This window comes from Anomalospiza imberbis, chromosome 1 (assembly GCF_031753505.1).
Source record: "Anomalospiza imberbis isolate Cuckoo-Finch-1a 21T00152 chromosome 1, ASM3175350v1, whole genome shotgun sequence".
NCBI classification, from domain to species: Eukaryota; Metazoa; Chordata; class Aves; order Passeriformes; family Viduidae; genus Anomalospiza; species Anomalospiza imberbis.
This window is the reverse complement of record NC_089681.1, coordinates 132,549,155-132,572,760: the sequence shown is the minus strand read 5'-3', so window position 1 is coordinate 132,572,760 and position 23,606 is coordinate 132,549,155. Positions and strand designations below refer to the sequence as shown.

The following is a 23,606-nucleotide window of genomic DNA, read 5'->3' as shown; positions in this document are numbered from 1 at the left end:
GTTAAAGCCAGGCTATACAGAGCAAGACAAGAAAATTTTCTTCTCACTTACATGTGATCAGATATGATTCAAACAACAGTCTTTTAATGTCATTTTTTACAGATACCCTAAAAATTCTCTTGTATCAAAAACCAGTTTATGTACTCTTCTATATCCATTTAGTAATACAACAGATCTACTTACCTATTCTGCCTTTCTCTACAAAGCCATTTAGTGATGTTTAGAAAATGATGAGAATTTTATTTCTAGAAAAATAACCTTTTTTCTTGTGTTCCCCACGGCTCATGCTTTGAGCCAAAACCTACTCTTGAATAACCACAACAGTCAGCAGCAGTGGTAGGAATGGCCAGATAACTGACAGCAGAATTTCCCACTCTTAGTTTGTTGTAAAAATGCTGATACAGCATCAGGGAGAGGGGTAGGAGAGGAAGAGAAGAGAATGTTTAAGCAAGTTTCTTGGATGCTGGGCTAGGAGACTGGAGAAAGCATGCACCTGCCATATATCTTATCCATTTCACTAAAATGATATTCAAAATCAGGCAATGCTGATATTCCCAGAATTGAAATAATAAATAAAAAGAACTTCCAGCTAAACTAATCATCACACTACAGTCTTTATATAATGTGCTATTTACAAGGAAATACAAAAAGTATTTCATTAATACAAGTACTACAAAGACTACATGTGATGCAGAACAGCTTTTACACTAGGCAAGGGTATGGAACCTGGAGTCAAAAATAATTGAGAATTTCCCCCCACTTACCAGTGCAACAGGTGTTCAGTGCAAAACAAACTGTGTTCACTCCCTTGGATTTCAATGCATTTTCTCTAGAAAGCTCCTAACAGAGTCACAGTCATGTTTCTATACTCTCATCAGCAGCACAACAGCTTTGGTGAAGGAAAAGCAGTGAGCCGGCTGCAGAGTGGGAATGCAGAGAATTGGCAAGTGTAGAAAAAGTGGAGAAGCTACAAAAATTTATTTTCCAACAAAATAACTCTCCACAAGCTGTGTAAACTTTTCTTACTAAAACAAATACTCTAAAACACAAAGATTTTACATTTCCAGTGAAACTCACAGTAACATTTGCCTGTTTTTACTCTCCTGAAGTCTCAACGAAGAGCCAGCAGATTTATGCTTTCCCAATTACCTGGGTCATTAAATTCCCTCATATTTCCTGAATGCAATTTGGATTTTTAAATTAAGAGACATAATGTAGAAATAGACTTTTTGGGCTTTTGAGTAACCTTTGTTTTCTTCAGTAGATTCTCACAGTTTGCTGCCTAACGTGCACACGCACACGAACATCAATCCACCACCCACCCACTCACATACACACCTCCAACATGTGTGCTCTGTTTACTGACAGTAGAACAAAAACTAAGCTGTGCCCATTACAATATTGTGACCTGAACAGAGAAGAATAATTTGTAGTGGTAAGTTCATTATCTTTACCGTAACTTTAAAATGCAAAATTTGGTTTGCAAGGACAGCGTAAGGTATAAGAGTTACACCCTTTATCTCAACCACTCATTCATATTTACAGTAAGTATAAGCTTTCTGCTACAGAAGAAAAAGTATTTAGATTGAACACTGTTACAGATTTCCTAAGTGAGGCTAGTTCCAGTTGCCAGTAATTCAAAAGCAAATCTGCTGACTTGGCATTAGGACTCTAAAACAGTGTGATCAAACTTATATAGTAAGAAGGTGTCTGCAGAAATAACATTTATAAACTGTATATACAGTACACAGTACCAGTACATAGAAAATAGATTTTGACTCCATGATCCCCTGTGTGTAAGGCAAGACTGAATTCTGTCTTCATACGGAGACCACCAGAGGTACAAGCAACAGAGTGGTGCTTAAATCAATATGCAAATCAAGTGCATACAAATTAAAAATCAGAGCAGACAAAAAGTTTTAGATTTTTTTATGTGCTGATCCTGGCTTGCTGAATACATGGGAAGTTATTAAACATCAAATGTACCTTTTTTTTAAAAAACACTAACAACACCTTGATGGCAACAGATATTGTTCAAGTGGCAGCTACCAAAAACAGCTTGAAAAATGTCATAGTACAACATCAGGAACTCTTCAGTTGTACTACACTAATTCATATAGCACTAACCAAAAAAATAAGTATATGAATATTCTATTTCATGCTATTGCTATGCAAGCAACAGCAATACAAATCAGCATACAGAAGGATACCATATGTTCTGCAAAGAAGAACCCAAGATATTTTCAAGGGGCATTGTTACAAGACTTCAAAGAAACACAAGACTGCCAGAGGCAAAAGTTACTGACGGATGTAAACATCCTTGTTCCACTCTCCTGCATCATTACGTTTTTTTGATATCGCTTCCCCATCCTTGTCACAATATTGGTCCCTTGATTTATGACGACTGCGCTGTTTGTTGCATTCATTGTGGTCCTGCTCGCGGTCCCTCTCCTTTGAGCGATGCCGGGACTCTCTGTGTCTGTGTTCACTGATCCCATGGGACTCGTCTCTGTGATTATGATCCCTGTGAGAATCATAGTGGTCACCATGCTCATGTGAGTAGTCCTCCTTTGGCTCTACATAAGCTGAATCTCTGCTGTCTTGTGTTTCTGAGTCAAAAGTTTCTTGCCTGTGAAGGCCTCTGACACCACTGCGATGGTTGTGGTGCTGGCTGGAGGAAGAGCGGTGCTGGGATTTCTTGATGGGTTCGACCCTTGCTTCCTCTTCAATGTGGGAACCGCTGCGCTCAGGGACCGAATGGTCATTCCTCTGGTCTCCTTGAGATCCCTGCTACCAGAACCAGCAGTAAGGTCATGAGGTACACATTGAAAAGTTTCCCCCAATATCAAATTCAACTAGAAAGTACCATGAAACCAATAAAATTTCAAGTACAAAACAATCCACTTTGAATCTAAACTAGGAAAGAAACCATAAGTATTCAACTTTTACTGAAAATTCAGTATTATAATACAAACAATTCTTTTTACTCTCATTAGAATTTAGAGTGGCATCTGGGTTATTCTGTGGCACTTTCTCATTTCTTGTGATGTTTCTGACTACTCCAGTTAGCAATAATTGTCACCACCCTCCAAAGAGAGCATGCAGAAAACAGGACAAACTGCAGAAAAACTGAGAGGAGATATCATGCCAGGATAGGGCATATATCATTTGAGAGTTTACGATGTGTGTCTAGAAACAGCTGCTATGGGAAAGTGATTTTAGAGGGCTGAGGAGGTTGATTCCAGCAAAGAACCAAAGTACAAAACCTTGGCTCTTATGGAATAATTTTTTTTTTTAAGGAAAAAAAATGCAATTGAATCTGGTATGAATCAAGTTTGTATTATGATACTAATAGTATCACTGACCTTCTGTTTTCTCAGCAATAATTTGATTTCTTCTTGGTTATGAAAAATTAAGCACTGACCTCATAATTTTAAGAGCTCAAGAATACAGCCCATTGCCAAGAAAAGCAGGAGGAGAGTGATATTATCACATACAAAATTTCCTAACACACCACTGCTATTAAAAGACCGAAATAAAAATTACCAGGCAATAAACCTACTCTTCACCCGCATTAATGCTTTGAAATCACTGCAAAATGAACAAGTGGCATTATTTACCTCATTTGGGGGTTTCATTACATTAACCTGCTTTTATTGCCAAACTGCAGCTAAGGACTTTTCAGGCTTAATTGCAAAAATCTTAATAATAATATTGAAATTGAATTATGCTTCTCACATCAGATGAAGAATGTCAAGACAAAATCATCTCTGCTGCCACAAAATTAATGTAGATTTTACCAGTTATACAGGCATTTGTTTGTGAGACCGTTCTCAATACATAAGTTAGTCTTAAGTTTGCCCTTCTATGTTCAGAATTGTCTAAAAATAAAGATTGCCCCCAGGGCAGTTCATGGACATATCTTCTTTCTGTCTTTCTATTTTGTGAAAAAGAGCTAGGGGAAGGAGGAAATTTTGTCCTTCAGCCACAGATCCTGGCAGGTGGGTTTCCTAGCAACCCAAAAAGTAAAATTACAGGAAATTGGAAAGGAAAATAATCTGTATTTAATCGGAAACTTATAAAAAGCAGCATATTTCAAATCAGCAATTTGGTAAATTTGACAAATCTTAGTTTTCTAAGACAACATTTTATAATTGAGAGACAAACTGGGTAAACATCTGAGAGACAAACTGGGTTTCTAATTGGAAACAATCAGCATAGATGAGAACAAAGTAACAGGAATAGCAGTTGAATTTCTTATTTGTTCTTGCTTTTGTGATTCTCAAGATGATTCTGATTTGCCAGAAAGGAATATAATTGTAAACATGAATAGATCTATTCAAGGTGAAATGGAATGACTCAACAGAGGTGAATTGTAAATGAAATTAAGAGAAAAGCAAAAGAGTCCAAAGCAGAAACATGCCCGCTTTGTATGTGTAAACACAACTTTCATCAGTTCATCACCATGACTGGCTTTAAGGCACATAAACATAGTATACATGTGAAACCCTACAGTTCTCATGTGGTCAAATACAAGTATCTACACATAATGATGCCTAATAAAATCTGTCACTGCTGTAGTTTGAGAACAAATGCAAAATTTGAACCTGCACTGGAAACACTGCTGCTCTTACAAGCTCAGATGCATCTTCTGTGCTATACTGAGCACATGTGAAGAAACACAATGAATAAATTTAGAACCAATACCTGCAATTTCAGAATAGTGTTAGGGCTGTTGGGATTTATGGGCAAATTCATTGACAGTAAATTCCATTCAATATTACAGCGACATTGAACAGGTAATGTCTGAATCTAGATTAGAGTCCAGCTTTTTGGTTCATAACCAAATTCAGGCTCTGATTTGGAATAGATTCTTCAATGTAGAAATTTTATGGCCCAGTTTCATAAGGTTTTTTTGGTCTAAAATAGAAAAAGTTTGAGATAATCCTATTTGAGTACTCAGTTTGTTCTTTCAAAGAAGTAGGGGTTATTGGAAATAAGTTTTTACAGTGTTGAAAGAGGACAGAGAAGCCTTTGTCCACTGAGTGGATTTGCCTTGCTCCTTATTTCCAGTGGTCCCTGATCACTTGCACCATATGTGTGTGAGGTTGCTCCAGTCCTTTTGGAGTTAGCCAACTATTTCCACACAGGTTTGTTCTGAAGTTCTCCCTCAGACAGACACAAGGTCTTTGCCTAGGTCTTTGCCTATTTAATTTCAAACCGTCCCAGGATGCCTCATGCCTTCAGGCACCTCGTGCCATGCAATGCACACAGGCAGCTTCACGCTGTAAAAATGCTACTCTGGCAGCTGGCAACACAAATCCCTCCTCACAATGTACACTGGGGACTTAAAAACCACAAACCCAAAATATGTTTCATGGCAAAGGGGGACTACATTGGCCCCAGGGGAGGATGACTCCAATGCTCTGTAGTGCGGACGTGGCTCCCCCAGACCAAACAACTGGTGGCTTTTCCCTGTAGAGTAGTCCAGAAAAACAGCACAGGCATAGACTTTAAATTCTCTAAATACAGGGTCTTAACACTGTTGAAAGAATAGGTTCAGCCATCATCATTAAAAAGTAGACCCACTCTGTGTCAAGGCAATGACAAGCTCAGGTTTGAGATGTCAGCTGAAGAGGTATCATAGGAAAATTAAACCAAAGGAACAGAAAGTTTTATGTTCCATAAGGGACCCCTGCTGATTCACACTTCTGTATTAGTAAACCTACAAACAAACTTTGAAACTGCAAATACACCTTCATTTTTAGTCCTTAAAATAAAAATCTGTTAGTTTGTAAGGAGACAGCACAGCATTCAGAAAAGCGTTATTAAAACTCTGCATAGTTCTCCAGAGAATGTGGTTAATACAATGAGTATGTGAGCTATAAATCCACACTCAAAAAGCATAAAAAACTTGAGCAAAATAATTTAGAAGTTTACAAAGCAAAGAAAGTTTATCTAGAAAGGCTGCACACAACAATACTGAATTTCATACTCAGAAATTCTTCCAGCTCACAATCTTTTCAAGGTGTTTCAGCTCTGAGGACAGAAAAAAAGGCAGAAATGAGCTATAGCTTACAATCTCTTCTCCTGCAACTGTGCCTGAAAGCAAGAGAAAGAGATACCCTTCAAGATGGCTAAAGAAATTTTTCTTGTTAAAGAAAAAACCTCTCAACTCTGTGGTTTTCTAACGAGAAATAAATTATTTGACACAAAAACTTGTTTTGCAAAACCATAAAAAAGAAGCACAACTATTTGCATTTTAACTTGGGTACAGATACATTTTTTCCTTTTATATTCTAAAAGGAGGTGTTTTTCTTAGCCAAAGTTATGAATTGTAACTTGCATATGTATGTAATTTATGGGCATATATTGAATTTAGGTAGAAATTTAGATGTAGTAAGCTTTTATTTGATCTGGGACAGATCTATTTTATCCCCCTCTGTGTACTTCTCAGCCTCCAGGAGTCACTCATTACTTATAATGAAGTAGTGAAGTAGTTTAAACACTTCATTTCATATCATGCAACACATATCCAAAGGAAAGCATCTTCTTATGCTGAACACCTCAATAAAATGGTACAAACCAAAAGTCAAAGGAGAAGAGAGGGGACATGATATGCCCATATCAACAGGCACATCAATGCAGAGGCAGGAATAAAGCCTGCTTTTGCCAGCTCACTGGAGTGTCTTCGCTGTTCGGAACATAGAGCCTCTCTCAAGGTCTTTCTGCACAACGTGCAGTGCAGCGGAACTTGGATTTGACATAAGAGTTTGGCTTGAAGGAAGTCTGTACTTTTCACAGCAATGGCCAATGAATAAAAGAACACAGGAAACACTGGAAGGGCCACTTTGACCTTGAGTCTTTACTAATGTAGTCAGTAATCCTCAACCTCTACAACTCTACAGCCTGTGGGAAGATTGGAACAGATTTCCCTCAAACATTTGTGGATCTGCCCTGTACATAACCCAGTTTGTCATGCAGGGCCTCTGGGGCCAGGATTTGCCTATTAGCCATAGTGTGCCCATCAGTCAGGAAGGTACCAGAGGCTGGAATGTGCATAGTCTTAGTCTAGCTTTATTTCTCTCACTGGATTACACATGGCCAGCTATAAAAATGCTTGTGGCTGGTACACATATTACTGGCACAGCGGTGTCCTGAGCACAATAAAACCTGAAGTATTCCATTTCACATCAACATATGTTTTAAGTCAGGCCAGCTTAGTCCTTGGAATCAAAACCAGCCCCCTAGTCAATACACAAACACATGCTACTATGAATACAATAGCAGTAACAGTAACATGCTTGCATTTGCCTTTTACACTGATAATGGGTGAATGTCTGCTGAAAAAGCTTTCAATCTATCAACAACAGGAAAACATATTCAGCATATTCTAGAATCAGCCTAATTCTGTGCTTTGGAAGGAGAAGAAGTTGACAGCAGAAAAAGAAGAGATGGCATAAAAACTGTACCTGTAAATTAATATTTGGACCCGGGCTAATAGGAAGAGTGGCTGTTGCAAGTGTGCGAGTGAGAAGCTGGTTAGGAGGATTGCTGCTAGGTGGATGTGTGGCCTTCCAGTAGGCTTCCAGATAGTCAGCAAGGTGCTCACAAGCATCTTCAAGCTGGTTCTCATCAAGAATAACATCAAACATTTCCTGATAAAGAAAAGGTTTTAGTAAGAGTAATGATCAGGTAAAGGGAGATCAACTAGAGGCACTGATCATGCTTTCATTAATCAAAAATGAACCACATTTTTAGTACTTGTATTAAGATGTTTTACCTTTTTTTTTGTTTGAATTTCTGAATGCAGTTGATACAAAAGATGGTAATCATAACTAGCACTAATGTTACACTTGCTAAAGCAAGGCCTTGTGATTTCCAGATAGTAATGCACAAACAGTCAACGGAAGAAGTAGCTTGAACAAATCTTGAATACACAGAAAGAAGGGATAAATATTGAACAATTAACTATTGAAAAAATGGGATGGCTAGAAAGGGATTCAGTCCCCTTGTAGAATAACTAAGAGAAAACTCAGGTAAACTAAGACCAATAACTAACAACCATAAGAATGCAGATAATTCAGTTTCCAAGTGTTATACGAATATTAGGTAAGAAATTAGTCACACAGTCTAATTTCAGTCTCCTAAAGTTAGGAGGTGAGTTTTATCCATTTCTTCCCTGGTCAGGGAGCAGAAGGCAGCTTTGAGGGCCTATGCAGGTCTCCAGCATTCTTCAGTGACTTCCTTGGCACCTAAACATTGCTTAACTGAGAAGCTTGAACTTAAATGATGAAGACATTCCCTTCACTCAGCTCTGTAACTATGGCAAATTATATCTGCAACTGAACTGTACTCCCATCTTCTGGTTCCTTACCCATATTTTTGGCAGCTGAGTACGCAGGCAGCAATGCATGCCAGGTTTAAAACACAGTTGGGATGTCATCACCTCAACTTTATTGGTGGAAATTGAGAGAATTTGCTTCAGTGCACATCTGAAGAAGAACTGCACAACTGTCAGCTATGCAGTACCACTCAGGTCTTTGGCAAAACCCTGACCAAGAACAGTAGCAGTGGTGGGCCATGCTGACAGATGGCCCAGAGAAGCTCTAAACTACCACAGATAAAGTACAGTCACTAAGAAGGTTCATTTTTCAACCAATAATCCCCTAAAACTTAGCAAGTAAAGCAAATGTTCAGTTTACTGAAGCACTGACTGTACCAGCACACATCCTAATAACTGTGACTAGGACTCTTTTTCCCCTGCACCCTAAAGCGGAGCCCCGAGACCTCAGGAGGTGTTCTGCAAAAATCAATAGTTAAATATGGACAGAAGAGGGCAAGCATTCCCAAAAATTATTTAATTAATCCCACGCTTGAAAAGAAAGGCACCTTAGAGAGACAAGACATTAATTAACAGTAACTCACGGGTGGACACTGTGCCAGTTTATCAGCTGCTACCATCTGAACATTAAGGTGTTTGGCCTGAGATTTCCCTCGAGATTTTATCAACCTCTGTAAAACCTGTTAAAAATAAGACATTAAAAAAAGTGAGCAGACTCAGACTTAATATACATATTTAACCACTCAAAATGTTTACATTTGAAATTGCTCACATGAGCAGAGCAAATTCTTCATTTGATGGCTTCAAGAACATTTCCCATGTTCCCTCATCCAGGATGTGCTAATTTTCATTTACATCCAAATATCTCCTTTCCTTTACAAGCACTAAAAAGTTCCACTCCTGCCTTTTTTCTGCTGCTTCTGGTTTTGTTTTTTTCCTAAGCTGACTTTTTAAAATTGACTTCCTGAGTGCTCTTCCCACAAATTCATTTTTCTCTTTCAAATGCCTCTTCACAAGGTCTGTGCATTTTTTTACACAGAGTGAACGTGGGTATTATCAGATGTTGAAGTTTAGCAATCAGTCTGATACTCATTCAGTGAAAATCATTCTTTCATTTCCATATTGCTTTGATTTAAGAAATCATGAGCACTACTTATGTAATTGATACTGAAACTGGAATTACAATGTAAAAACTCATTGGAGTTTTAGCATCTTTTCCAAAATAGGCATTGGTTAACACCAGAGCTCAGATACTTTTTTGATTTTTAATGTTTCACTGTCCAAAGGGAAGCAGTAACAATATATAGCTCTGAACCTAAATGAGGACATGTGAATATCTGCATAAGGTCCCCCCCCCCAAAAAAAAAAAGCACCCCAAAAAACCAGAAAGAACATGAAGGTATCTAAAATATTTACCTTAGGAGAAGAAATCTTTACGTATACTATAATGGGAGCCAGAGAGGTTTTGCTCAGTTGAGCTGGGTGATTAATGGTATCAGCATCAAGCACTACCAACTGCAGTGTCCTGGCCAATTCAAAAATCCGTTCAATTTCACTTTGAACTTCAGCTGCAAAGTAGAAAATTAGAGAAACTACTAAGAAGTGATTAGCTTTAAGAAATGTGACAGTATAGCAGACTGGTGTGTTGCTCCTTCTCTGGTTGCAGGAATTGTTATCCCTGCACATCCCTGGCACAGCAGGATAATGAATACACCATTAATGAGGGCATATCAACCCTGCTTTGCTGCCCTTGCAGGCACTGCCTGCCTCTATGCCTCACCAATTCCTGCTATTCCAGGCTGCAGAGATACTGATAACACCATCTTACATGACCCCAGACCATGTATATAAGAAAAAGGGGTACGAATGCTTGCTGCACCAAATGGCAACCGGCAACCTTAATATGCCACAAATCTGCTACATGCAAATAATGTCAGCTCAGACTTCAACCTTACCCAGTAACCAGCTTGCTCAAGCTAGAGTGCCTGAGACAGGCATTAGGGAGTACTGATTACTGTACTACTAGAAACTACTGTTTTCCCACTTACTTCAACTTATCAAATCTCTGGAAAACAGGGTTTGTTCTACTGGCCTCAGTACCATGTTAAAAATTTGGCTATTATGTGTAAAACACTTTTATAAGAGAAAATAACTGAATAATCCAAATAATGCTATGGTATTCTCCAAACAATCCCAGGAGTTGTGGAAAGCTGATTTTCCCAGAGGAAAATAATCTTTTCTTCTGGTAGTCATACTCCCAGCTCCTCAGCTCCCTGTCTGATTGGCAGTACTTGCCAGGGTAAACCTCTCCAAGACAGATGGGCTGCATCCGCTCTCACAAGTGGTGTAGAAACTATCTTCATTCTCCAATGAAACAAAACTACATCTTATAATAGCAAAACCATCTTTAAAATGAAACCACATTTTCCTGCCCAGATCTTGCCATTGGCTGATTTCATAGAGGAATTAGAGAAGCTGGGTGATTTATGCAAGTCTATAAAGAAAGTCATTGGGCCAGACAAGATTATTTCATATAGGTTTCCTTTTAAAGGTTGTGCATGCTTCATGAAGCAAAACCAGATTAGATATCTGCCCATTCAAAGAAAATATTAGAAGACAACCAACAGAGACTTAAAGGTCAAGAAGAGGTACCAAAATTTAATAGAGAGTTTCTTGAAATTACATTATCAGCATTTTAGCTATTATGCTGGCAAAAGCTTAACTTTTGCTTGAAAACACAACTTATCCAATGTGGCTAGAGAGATGTGGCATTTTCTACATCAAATGGTTTCTTTTAAGAGATATGATGAGATTGACTTTTTTCTATCTTAGAATAGCAACTGAATAAATCAGGTACTATAGGTTTTTACAGAATTTCTAAGAGAGAGCAAGGCATCTCAGCTAGTATTTTGGTTCCAAATCAATAGGTGATTGCTATGGTAATTTTATAAACAAAGTAACAGCTAAATGGTCATCAGAAAATCTATATATGATATCCTTTATTGGAGGAAATGGACATTGGTTTGGATTAATCACAAAGAGTTGGAAGTGATCTCTAATTATCTGCAGTTTTGGGTGAGCACATACAATCAGTCTTTTACAGCAGTGAACACTGTGAGATGTGCACGGTGTGGTATGGAAAACATCAATGCATGCTTTGCTGCTGGTCAATAAAAGCACTGTGGTCCCGCTGCAGTCTGAATTAGGACCACATTTTTAAAGACAGAGCTTCTGATGGTTCTTGCCACATTCACAATTATATTTTCTACAACTCTGTTGCATAGAGATACTGCTGAAATCACTGAATACCACTGTCTCAGAGTTTTAGTAGAAGATAGTCAATAATCTATCCCTAATTTAAGTTCAAATGAAAACTAGAATAAACATATCAGAGATAATTTGTCACACTGTTCTGATGATGAATTTAGCTTGCTTTCCTGCAATTTCAAACCAGGCTCAACACTTCAGTCAGTATAACAATATTAGTTAATGTATTAAGACCATTTCAGACTGCTAAAATATTCTTGTTCAAGACAATTTATAACCAGCAAAATCTGCCTCTATGCCATTGTATTGTAATTTTGTCTGGGGAAGCAGTATTTTCTACACTGCTTGCAGCACTTTGCCAGTAGAGAACACATCTCTGTGCACTAGATTTCCTGCTATACTTTTTGAAACGCCCTCTGCCAGGGCAGAGTTTACCTCAGGGTACATTCTATTGTGAAACACACCCACAGCAATAACTGCAGGTAATTATAGTCCTATGAACCAATAGTTTCCACTTGAGTCTGAAGATGGAGAGAGATCTTTTTTGCCAATTAAAATGTACTTCAGTACCTATTTTTCTTAACTTGAGTACAGGAGAAAAGTTCAAGGAACTCCACTGCATTACTGGTGAATGAATACATGTGCCTCTACCTCTTCAGTCAGGAATAGATGGGAAAACGCCGCAGGGATAGCTGAAGAGGTCCTGATCTCCTGCTCCTTAGAGTACTTCTTCAGCTTCTGGAAAAACTTTCACTTTGCTTGAAATCTTGTTTGAATTCCAACTTTACAATATTGTTGCAATTACTTACATAATATCAGCTTCTCTTTTTAGATGACAAAGGCTTTATCCACTACTACTGCTTTGGTTTTCATTTTTCTTTAGCAATATCTCAAAAACCAAATTCTCTACCTGTAAAAATTCCTTCACAACAAGACATTCAACAAAAATTATCTCTCAAACTTTTGCCCAAGGTAAGCAAATAAACTCAAAAAGTCATGTGGGGATAGTAACACAAATGTCACTGGTAGTTAAAATAGGGAGCTGAGAACAGTGACAGTAGGGTTTCTTCAAAGCAGCACAGTAATAGCTTTGCAATGTTTCCACCTCCATGAATACCATCTATTTATAATAATGTCCCTTCTTAGGTATTGGAGAGGCATAAGAGTGAAGTTATAACACTAAACTACAATAAATTCTATTTGCCAATCATAATGAGAGGCATAAAAATAATTAGAATTACTGTGCTGATCATCATGAAATGCTTGCAGCCCAGCTACAACACTCAAACCCAGAAATCAGCTACCAAATTTTAAAGTGACCCTTACAATCTATTTCATATGGTCTCCTTGGTAACCAGATAGTGAACATATTTTAAATGAGAGGAGCACTCAACTATTTATTCCACAATAAGGAGTCAGCTCTAAGAAACAGTAAGTACATATCTCCCAGAGAACTTTAAACACAGCACATTTAAACTTACTTCCAAATATTAATTATCAATATCACTACTGTGCCTTCAATAGAAATTCAGTGCAATGAGAGGACAAGTAAATCACTTATCCCATTATGGGTGCAGACAAATATTCTTTACACCAGTTGGACCTCACAAGTGAATTCCAAGAAGAAATCTTTCCCAGTTTACTTCAAAAATTTCAGGTAAAATACAGGCAAGGATACAACAACACTTTTATCTCTGTCAATTCACTACTAACATGATGAACTGTGGTGGAACTTAGGGTCACTCATGTAATGCTATGGAACAGGAACATTCTCTGTGGTACACAGCTGGAGAAACACAACCCTCCTGGAAACCTGGGCTCATCCATAGCAGCCAGGAGTCACCAGGACTCAGCTTGACAGAGCAGTGGCTACGCCAGCAATTTGTTTCAGCAAGACCCTGATGAAATAGCAGTTCCATGACAGGGATGAGATGCAAAATGGACATGCATCTGGCCTGCAAAGGCCCAAGTGAAGCACAAACTGCTGCTTAGAGGCAGCAAAGAAATTTTGATCTTCACAAGGACAGTGAAATTCACATATGGAGCACAGTACGACTTTTATAGCCTATTAAATTTGACCTTGTCTCCTGTCTATGGTATCGGTGGCTCTGTTTTGTTCATTGAAACAGATAGGTAAATTATGATTTCAACTGCAACAGGCACAGAGACAAAGCATGTTTTTTTTAAACAGGGCTGCTCATATTACAGACATATGGAATGAAAGAACACAACTCTGTCAATGTATGCAATACAAAATGATTAGCAACATCTTACACAAATGGCTTTGAAATAATTATATAAATTAAGGAGAACAGCTATCAGTAGCTATCATATTTTATGTTAATTATTTTATACAAACACAGTTACTTAAAAATAATTAACTACTAACTCCATGACTTAATTAATTAATTAATGAGAAGTTTAAGGCAACCTCAGGGTTTCCATAACAAAGGAGAAAGAAAAAAATGTAGTTTTTATCCCAGTGCCTTAAAACCACCAAGAAGGTCTTGCACCAAAAAAACCTGCTCGAAATGAGTAAAGCTCGTATATGAAATCCAAGGAAATTTAAAAAGGAAAAAAAAAAGGAAGTGATAATTATTGAGCTGTGCCTGCACCAATCTCTAATGAGAACAAAATCAAGAGCTTGACTGACAGAATTAAAATTTTAAATTTTCATTTGCGAGCATGTGTGTATACACATGCTTCATATTGAGTGCAAAATCACCAGTGTCTCCATGGGGTGCTGCTGTAAGCAGAATGAAGGCCACAGCAGGCTACCCCGGGCTGCTCCAGGGATCTGTGCTCCCTGGAGACAAAGCAACGAGGCCAAGACGCTACCAGGGTGATCCAATAAGCTACAAGGGGTTTAAGCACAGCAGAGCAAGCTAAGAAGAAACCCCACAGGTATATAAGTGTTTGGCCTCTTTTTTTTCATCCTCCTCTTTCCACCCCTGGAGCAGCAATGCGGCTCTGGGCAGGCAGGGAGCGAACGGGGGCTTGGGCTGGGCAGTCTCCAGTGCTTCCCCAGGCAGGGAGGTTCAGTCCCACAGTCTCCAGGCAGGATTGCATGACCCACCTCTCACCGTGGGGTGTCCCAGTGCGGGGGAGCAGAATGCTTTGTGCCTCTGCTCCTGCACACCCAGCTAAGAAGGAAAAAAATCTTGAAAAACATAAGCAAGAGGGAATAAATGCTTTAGCTTAGTCCTCAGGCAACTGGTCAAAAGATGCCTGGATTACAGGTGTTTTAATCAAATGTCTAACCTAAATGTGGTTTTGTGAATATACTTAGATTTCCCTGGCCTCCACCAAATAGCTTAGCCACTAGCTTGTTACGTAAAAAGGGGAGGGTGGGAGTGGGAGGATGACAATATTTTCCAGGAAAAGTGGCTGCATGTGTTACTCATGCCTAACAGATGGGGCTCCTGCAAGGGATAAGGCAGAAAGGAGAGAAGCATTTCTGCTGCTCTGCCTGGAGCTCCTGTCTGGGCTCTGCTGAAGGGGAGCTGTGGGGTGAGGTGCTGCAGGAACACAGGGTTTTCCTCCTCCTGCCTGCTGAGGCTCAGTTTAGGCAGAATTCAGATGGCTTTTAATGTACACACATGTCCAAGTGGCATTGACAGAAACGATGTCATGTTTGGAAACCTCAACAAAACCAAGATCTATTTATAATGGACTAACATCTCCTGAAATGAAGCACTGTAATTATGTGAAAATATAAAACAGATAGTGTCATTTAAAAATACTAAATGGCACATAAAAATGTCTACTTCCTGCCTCATTTCTCTGGGCTAGCAAAACAATAGCATTCATGGAATGATGCTTCTCATGCCAAGTTTGAACTGGAAGTAAATTTTAATGGCCTATGAATGGAAAAGATTGAAAGCAGCAGATTGCAGCAGTAACACAAGTGGCTGAGCACTGCACAAGGGTGCACTGAAATGACTCTGCCATGAAGAGCCACAGCAGCTTCAGAAGCTGCCATGCAGCAGCACAGCACTGCTCCTATCATCAGGCTCCCTCACACTCTGTTAAGGAGTAATTGTAATAGGAAAACTGAGCAAAGAAGCAGTCTAACATTTATTTTGTCCAGAGGATCAAGCAAGTGTCTCTGCATAGTTCAGAATGGATATCATCGTGTCAGGCTGGCAATAACTTGGATATTTGTGCAGCATGCCTCATTACTCAGTGCAGTGCTATAAGTTTTTACAGATCTAGTCCATACATAGGCACCAAGTAAGTGTTCCCTTGGTCTGTGTTTTTTTCAGAACAAAAATAAAAATGTTCAGCCTTTTTCACAGACAGGACGTGGAACTACTCCATCCCTGGCTATTCAACCCCTCCTGCTGATGGTGTGCCACTCACCAAACATTTGCGCATTCACTGAGTGGGAGAGATACTGACTCTGCAGCCTGATGCTTAGAGTGGGAGGCAAAACACATGGATTCCAGTTCCTTCTGCAGGGAAAGTTTAATTATTATGCGAAGTGCGTAAGACTCAGCAGGACCAACCAACAGCCATCCTAAAGGTGATCATAGCCCTGTCATGGTGATGGGGATGATGAGTCCATGCCTCTCTTAGCAGAGAACAGAACTGAACTCAGACTTCTTTGAGTTCTGGTTGAATAATGCAAACTTTTAGTCTTGGATATAATGGGGACACAGACAACAACTTTAATCAGTTCCCCCAGCCCAGGAGAAATAAAAAAACCTGGATCAATTCAACCTACAGTATGAATAGCTTTAAGGGAAGCAAACTGTACTCTTAAACAAACATGTAACTAACTAAAAATATTTTATTCACCTATCCAAGTATCCCGTCTATTTCGCAGATCTCCACAACCTTAGAAGTTATTCTAACACATTGCTACACTACTTTGCTTCGAGCACATGTTTTGTTTTAATGTAATTATCACACATATTTCTGCATAGTATAATGAGAAAATATAAGAACAGGTTGCTAAGAGTTATTTCTAATTTACAGAAATCAAGAATTTTTTCCCCCATATACCCTTTGAAAACACTCAGGAAATTTAATTCAAGTGCTTTGCCTATACTGTATCAAAACCTTATTTGCAAGTTTGAATATTGGAAAGTTAGTAACAAACTTCTAATACAAAACTACCTAAAGAATTCATTAGGGAAACTCTGACCTTAGATGTCAAGAAAATCAAGACGGTCCCAGCAGGATAAAAGAGTATTTTGGGACATGTGAGACTGATAAATTATAACAGGTTTACTAAATTCATGCTACTCTTTTCCCATTTGTGGGCAAAAAGAAGTATAGCTACATCCTCATAAAAACCCAAAAGCTCTTTGCTGCTATTTTACTGCATGCTGGTTCAAGGCAGGTTCAGGTTTACCAGGTTAACATCTTTAACACTCGAGAGTGAGAGTTATGGACATTTGTCACAGCTATCTTGAACATAAAATTATAAAGGAACAATCAGGATTTTCTATAACATATTGAACATCTCCTTTATTTTCTTTGAACTATATTAGATCTCTGAGACTTTGGGAAGGAAATGCACTCTTGGTTAAGTCCAAATTCTGCATTCCTTTTTCTTGGCCTCTGCAAGTAAAGAAGGATTTTATGAGGCCTAGCTAGCACTCTTAAATTTATCTTTGATTTATAGTTGAGGAAGCCTTTACTTGAAATTTACCCTATAGCACAACTGTCATTAAATTACCAGACATGGAGAATACATAGCAGTATCATAGATATATATAATATACAGTATGTATGTATGCATATATATATACACACACATACATATATATTTAACAAATAAATTGTTACCATAGCTTCAAGCATTCAATTGCCTTCTCACACAAATATGAAGGAAAAAAACCCACAAGGCTGAAATTTGCACAGCTAATCCACAACTATCTCTTTGAGCATTTATATTTCATTTTCAGAAAACAAAACTTTATGGTATCAACCTAATGATGTGAATGGAAGCTCTATACACTTTTTAGAGACAGCCTTCCAAAGGTAGGTGCTCAATTGCACATGCAAACAGGCATGTAATGCCTGACAGTTTACTGCATATGCACATGGAAAGCAAATAAACGCTCCCATGCACGTGATGGCAATCAATTTACCATAAAGACAATGACACATTTTACAAACACAGTCACACATCTGTGTGAGAACACGCAGATCAGCTGCACACATCTCAGAAATACACAATGGGATACCTAATCTGTAGTGTTTACTTGTCAATGTCGACTTTATTTTTTAGAATTACTTGAAAATAAATAAGGAAAACCAGCAAGGTTTTCTAAAAGAAAGACTTAGCAACACAGCACAGGATTGGCTTTTGTCTGTCAGTGAGCCAGATGCGAGAAACACACGGTGGTTCTGTCAGGTACAATAAGCACTGAACACAAAACAGCAGGAAAAGTAATTTGCAAGCTTGTATACATACCTAAAACATCTGGAAAGGGAGAGCATTAATGAAGCAAAGAATGGAAAAAGCCAACACAATCAGGTTTTGTACAAAGCATACAGCATGAGGCAAGGTTATAACAAGTGTAACATACACAGAAAAAGGTTTGGGTCCTTTCGACAAAGAAATGCAGCAGAAGCACAAAGCTGGTTCAGTTTCTGCAAATGACATGCATCCATATAAAGAATTAACTAAGCCAATTGGGGCTGATTTTCAGATGAATAAGATTTAACCACATACTGTACATTCTTGGAAAAAAATCTGTTCAAAATTACAGATTTCTTCTAGGCTTTTAAAGAAATTTGGCCTTTCCTTCAATTTAGTTCTAATATCTTGCGCATTAAAATGTGTAGCAATATTGACAAGCAAACATTTCCCTTTACATCAAAACAAGCTTAATTAGAGACTGTCCAGTTTCAAACTGGGACAGAGAGGAACAAGACTGTACTATCCACCTAAATCTTTATGAGCCAGACACTATTTAAAAAAAGTTCTCGAGAACATTAATTTTATACTAAATATTCAGTGGCAGCATTGGTTTCCAATAAGTCAAATCCCAAGCCTATTTTTAACTGATTCCATTACAAAAGCAAACTGTCAGTCGATAGGTGTGTGTAACATTATAAACTGATTGAGACTCCCTTATAATCCTTTAAATCCAGTTCTTCGTGGTTATTCCTATTTCTGATTATCACATTGTTGGTGCCTGTCTCTTTGCAATTAATTCTGATTTGTCTATTAAAACATTCCAAAGAATGGTGCTTACTTCCCTGTTTTCTGTGCTATATACAACAATGCAGACCTGTATTGGGTGATAAGGTAAGAGTTCTCAAAAAAAGGTACATTTATTTCCCAGAGCAAAGTGTTTGATATTAATATATCAAGCACAGAACCTTTTTGCTACCTTAAGTAGCTGATGGAACACTGATTAAAATAATATAAAAAAACAAAGTATTTTCAGAAGCCTAAGAAATAGCCTTCTCTGCTGCAATTGCAACTTCTGCTCACAAACGTGATCATAAATGAAGGGTAGATCAGTGGCCTGGCTGCATGAGGTACCACTACACAAAGTTTGATGAGTAAAAAAACAGCTTTCCATTGAATCTGGAAGGAAGGAGGGATTTGGATTAACAAAAAGCAGTTCTGGGGAGCTATATTTGCTATATATATATATATATAGAAAATATGTATATATTTTTTTTTTCATAAAGGCATTTTAAAGTTGTACCAGATGTAGGAATTAATCACACAGATCTCTGTCCACGTGCCAATGACTGTTCAAGGAGAAGAGAGCAACTCATCTCCCCACATCTCATATTTGTGCAGTCAGGAAGCCCTTTCAGAGCAAACTGAAACAAACCAAAACAAATACTGTTTTTCCTTAACAAGAACAAAAAATTTGTGAATAATACCAGTTTTAAATACCTAGACCAGAACGAAGGCATTATAGATAGTCTGGACAAAAAAAAAAAAAAACCCAAAAAAACCAAACAAACAAACAAAAAAAATCCAGCACAAAATTAGAATTTAGTATTTGCTGAAATTCTAGGGATTTTTTCTTCCCCCCCCCCCCCCAGTGATTATTTGGGGAAAAGACCATATTATTTTCATTTTATAGAAGGGAAAATGTAGGTAGAGAAAAAAAAATAATTTTCCAGGACTCTGAGCAGACCTGCAGCAGATACTAGAAAAGAACTAATGTGATCTGAGTCCTGATTTAATTATGTATCTATAAAACTTGTAGGGAGTATTACTGGCTGCAAAGCTAATGCTAATAAAATATGAAATGCCAAAACAGCTCTCCTAAACCAAATCTTTTGTGATCTGTATTTCAAGAGAGCACATTCAGGAACATACATATAGCTGTTCCTTTAGGGCTGCTGTCTCATTTGGTATTCAGCTCCACACACTGTCAACTGATAAGAAGCCATTAAATAATTTACTTTCTCTTCATTGTCAAAAATGTGTTTCACATCTCATTTAGAACACATGGCTCTAATCTTTCTCTGAAAACAGAATGCATAAAATATTTATGGGCTATTTTGTGGAGCTTACTTTGGTGGTATATGCAAAAAAAATATTTTTCTCTTTGAAACATCTCAGGTGACAAGCTGGAATTATTCGTATATTCCAAAGAGAAAATTGAATTACAAAGAATAATCACAAGTTATGAATAATTCTGGAGGATTAATTTTCAGAAATGTCTAATTTGTCAGAGCAATTACCAGTAAAATTTATATTCGGAACAGAAATGCAGGAAATCCTGATTCCTGGGGATTCTTTTTTCCAAAATGGAACATAACCTTGAAGTTTCTTTTAGAAGTCAGTACTAAGACTCAGGACATTCCTGATGCTGCTCTGTACTGTCAGTACAGTCTATCAGTACTGATCTGAGAGAAGAAAAAAATTCTTTGAGCTAGGCTGGGAATGAAAAGAATACCTCCCCAGTTAAATGTCTGTGAAGATTAGAGCCTAAAATAAGAGAACTTCTGGGGAATGAGGATCCACAAGGCTGATATTTCACAAGCTCCCAACAGGAGCTCCAGTACTACATAAAGGACTGCCTGCTTTCCATCCCCCTTCTCCAAGTCAGTGCATTACCATGCAACATGCTGATTTTGATGGTATACACTATTATTTGACAGGTCCGAAGCTTGAACTTCAGTTTCAGCTAAAACACTCAGTCTTTCTACAGAAGATGCCTGAAGCACACCAAGAACGCTGGGAAGAAAGTAGCCATCTTCATAAAGTCTGTAAATAACTAATCCAGTACTGTACAGCAGTTCTGTATCAGAAGCAGTAAATGCCACTATTGCACTGGGGCAATTGCACTGCATCCAATTTCCCACACTGTTATATACATTTTTCAAGAATATTAAGGCAGAGGACTGGTGGAAAGGTAGACTGTAAATATTTGATCAAAGACTGGATCACAGCATACATAACTTAAAGATACTGAAATGCTGCACAGTTAGCCATTTTATTATCACTTCCTAACCTTTATTTTGTACTGCTTGAATTCGTAACACTAATAATATTCTTTTAATAGGATATTTTGTTGATTTATAGCAAATTCATCACACAAACTGAAAAAAAAAATCCACTATATAGTGTGATATTACCACTCACCTCTTCTACTTCAGCCAACTAAATACTCACAGCAATGGTGTGTTGTCACCTACAGGCAGAATACAATGATGTTTTCTGATTCTGGCTCTTATTTCTGCCTTGAGGTACATTGCAGATAGGCAAGGAAACAGGCTGTAATATACCTTGTACTTTTTTCTTTTGCCTTCTGCAAGAGTTTTCCACTGTCTTACAAAAGCAGTTACCTTTTCTGACTCCAGAAAAGGTATCAACCTAATGATGTGAAAGGAATTTCATTTTATCTCAGTTTTCCTCCCAACACTGCTGCCACATCACTTCCCTCCCTGACTTCCTGTCTGATACCTGTCCTCCTGTGGTTTATCCCATGCCTAGAGCACTGACCTGGAGGTGCTTTATCAGCTGGTTTGACTATCCCAACTTCTTCTCCATAAGTGCAACCTTTTCCATAATGGATTTTCACTACTTGCCTTCCTGCCTTAGCCTGGCCAGCCATCTATTCCTCCAGGTAAACATTTTTCAAGTAGATGACTTTTTATTCCATTGTCCATGCTGCACAGCAAAGGAGGGAATGCAAATTGAAAGATGAGCATCTTTTCACCTCAGTGCTGCTTGGCTGTCCTAACTCAGTCTGCTGGGAGCAGGTTCTGCTCAGCATCATTGCTGGACCTTGCCAAGGAAAGCTGAGTCTTCAAGCTATTTTGATGCAAAAACTTGGCATGTGTTAACAGCAGCTTCTAATAATTTGGTCAAGTTTTTCATTAGTTTCATTAAATTGCCCAGAAACATGTAACTGAAATTTTGTTCAGTTCACTACCAAATTTCAAAACCCTGCTAGATTACTAGAACAATGGAAGCATTACAGCTTCTGAAAGAAAAGAGTTTGAGAATATTTTAGCATACAAAATTAATTTTTGCCCTAACTTTATGCTAGAATGACCCAGTTGCTCTGGTCAAAGATCTTCAAAGTTATTTTATAAATAATTTAATTTTTAGAACAATGATATGCAACTGAAAACCTGATATGTAGCAGGAAATCTTAAATAATAACAGGCCTGTTACACAAACGAGAGAGATACGTCTACCTATCTAGCCACTTATTTGCATATATATATATAAAAACTGTCATCTTTTGGGTGTCCCAAACTGAGGTTCTGTCAGAACTCCCATTTTAAATACCTCCATCTAAAGAAGTACCTCGACACAAAAAAAAAATGTTGATGCTCTCAAGAGAGAGCATTTATCTCATGTAGAGTTCTACATGAGATAAAGGTGTACAAGACTGGGCAGCATTTAATTTTTATTCATTTTTTTTTCCTGTACAGAATTTTGTGATAGGCGATTCACTTGGAAGCTATAGACTACCTTCAAGGAAAAATTTACTGCCTCCATATAGCTGAAAGCAAAGGTTTTACAAAACAAATTTTCAAGAAAGGGAAGTCAAAATTTTTAAGGTGGAGAAGCTTATTCTAAAAAATACTACTCTATTAGGCAAATGTTAAATATTCAGTCACAGTTCAGGTATTGTTGGAATTTTTTTTGTTGCAAAACTGATAAGAACTTATTTAATCAAATGAATGAAACTATTTTCTTGTTCTACAAAATTTACAATTTTTCAAGATGCAATGGTGGGTTCAGGGGAAATCAATCTCTCTCAAAGGCTACTAAGAGGAACCTGCAGCTCTCTGAAGGCAGAAACATGACTGAGCATTCACCTGGGATGTAGCAAGTTCCCCTTTTTTGGTATTTGATGGGGGATTTGCGCAAGATTTATTATGGGATTTTGTCTCGTATTTCAGTCAAGTATGTCAACTACTCTTACACAAGTATGTAGATGTAGACTCCTGGCAGGATTCATCTTAGAATCATAGAATGGTTTGTACTGGAAGGGACCTTAAAAGTCACCTAGCTCCAGCCCCCTGCCATGGACAGGGAACCTTTCCCTAGACCTCTTGGCTATTTCCAGGTGTCTCTACACAGGGAATGCACCACTGACAGCAGCAGAGTCCTGGATACATCTCACTCTAGAGGAAAGGCAAAGGCAGTCAGGAATTAAGACTCCAAAATTATCACCTTTTCCTTCTAACTCTAAGGACACCTTGAGATGGGAAGCTCCAGTGCAGCCACCTGTACTGTAAATGGTTACATTTATTTACAACTTCCCAGCTAAGCTTATTTTTGTTTCTGAGTAATAAATGTTTAATTATTTATACAACTGGACAAGCTTCAGTACAAAAAGACTCATGTAAGTTGACAGATATTTAGGCTATGAATGTAGCTATATAGTTTTTTAAAAACATCTCCCTTTTTGCATTCTTCCTTTTTTTGTACCAGCATTATGATTAGTTAAAACTGATACAAAATTCATAAAATCTGTACTTCAATAATTTTTCTCAGGCTTCATGTCAGTAGCTATCACTACTAGTAATCTTATTAAAATAA

At 37.9% G+C, this 23,606-nt stretch overlaps 1 protein-coding gene across 10 annotated transcripts in view; it reads right to left on the bottom strand.

Annotated features, from left to right (window-relative positions):
* Positions 1-597: 597 nt before the first annotated feature.
* Positions 598-23,606, bottom strand: part of CACNB2 (calcium voltage-gated channel auxiliary subunit beta 2) — a 239,086-nt gene continuing 216,077 nt past the window's right edge. For 6 of the 10 annotated variants that reach the window (XM_068212462.1, XM_068212480.1, XM_068212473.1 and 3 more), the window contains 4 exons: positions 9,761-9,912; positions 8,929-9,024; positions 7,473-7,658; positions 598-2,790 (listed from right to left, as the gene is read on the bottom strand). In XM_068212462.1, the coding sequence (XP_068068563.1) occupies positions 2,299-2,790; positions 7,473-7,658; positions 8,929-9,024; positions 9,761-9,912 (926 nt within the window). In that variant the 3' untranslated portion in view covers positions 598-2,298. The remainder of the gene's footprint in view (positions 2,791-7,472; positions 7,659-8,928; positions 9,025-9,760; positions 9,913-23,606) is intronic. The other 4 variants (XM_068212468.1, XM_068212490.1, XM_068212507.1 and 1 more) reach the window with 1 other exon arrangement.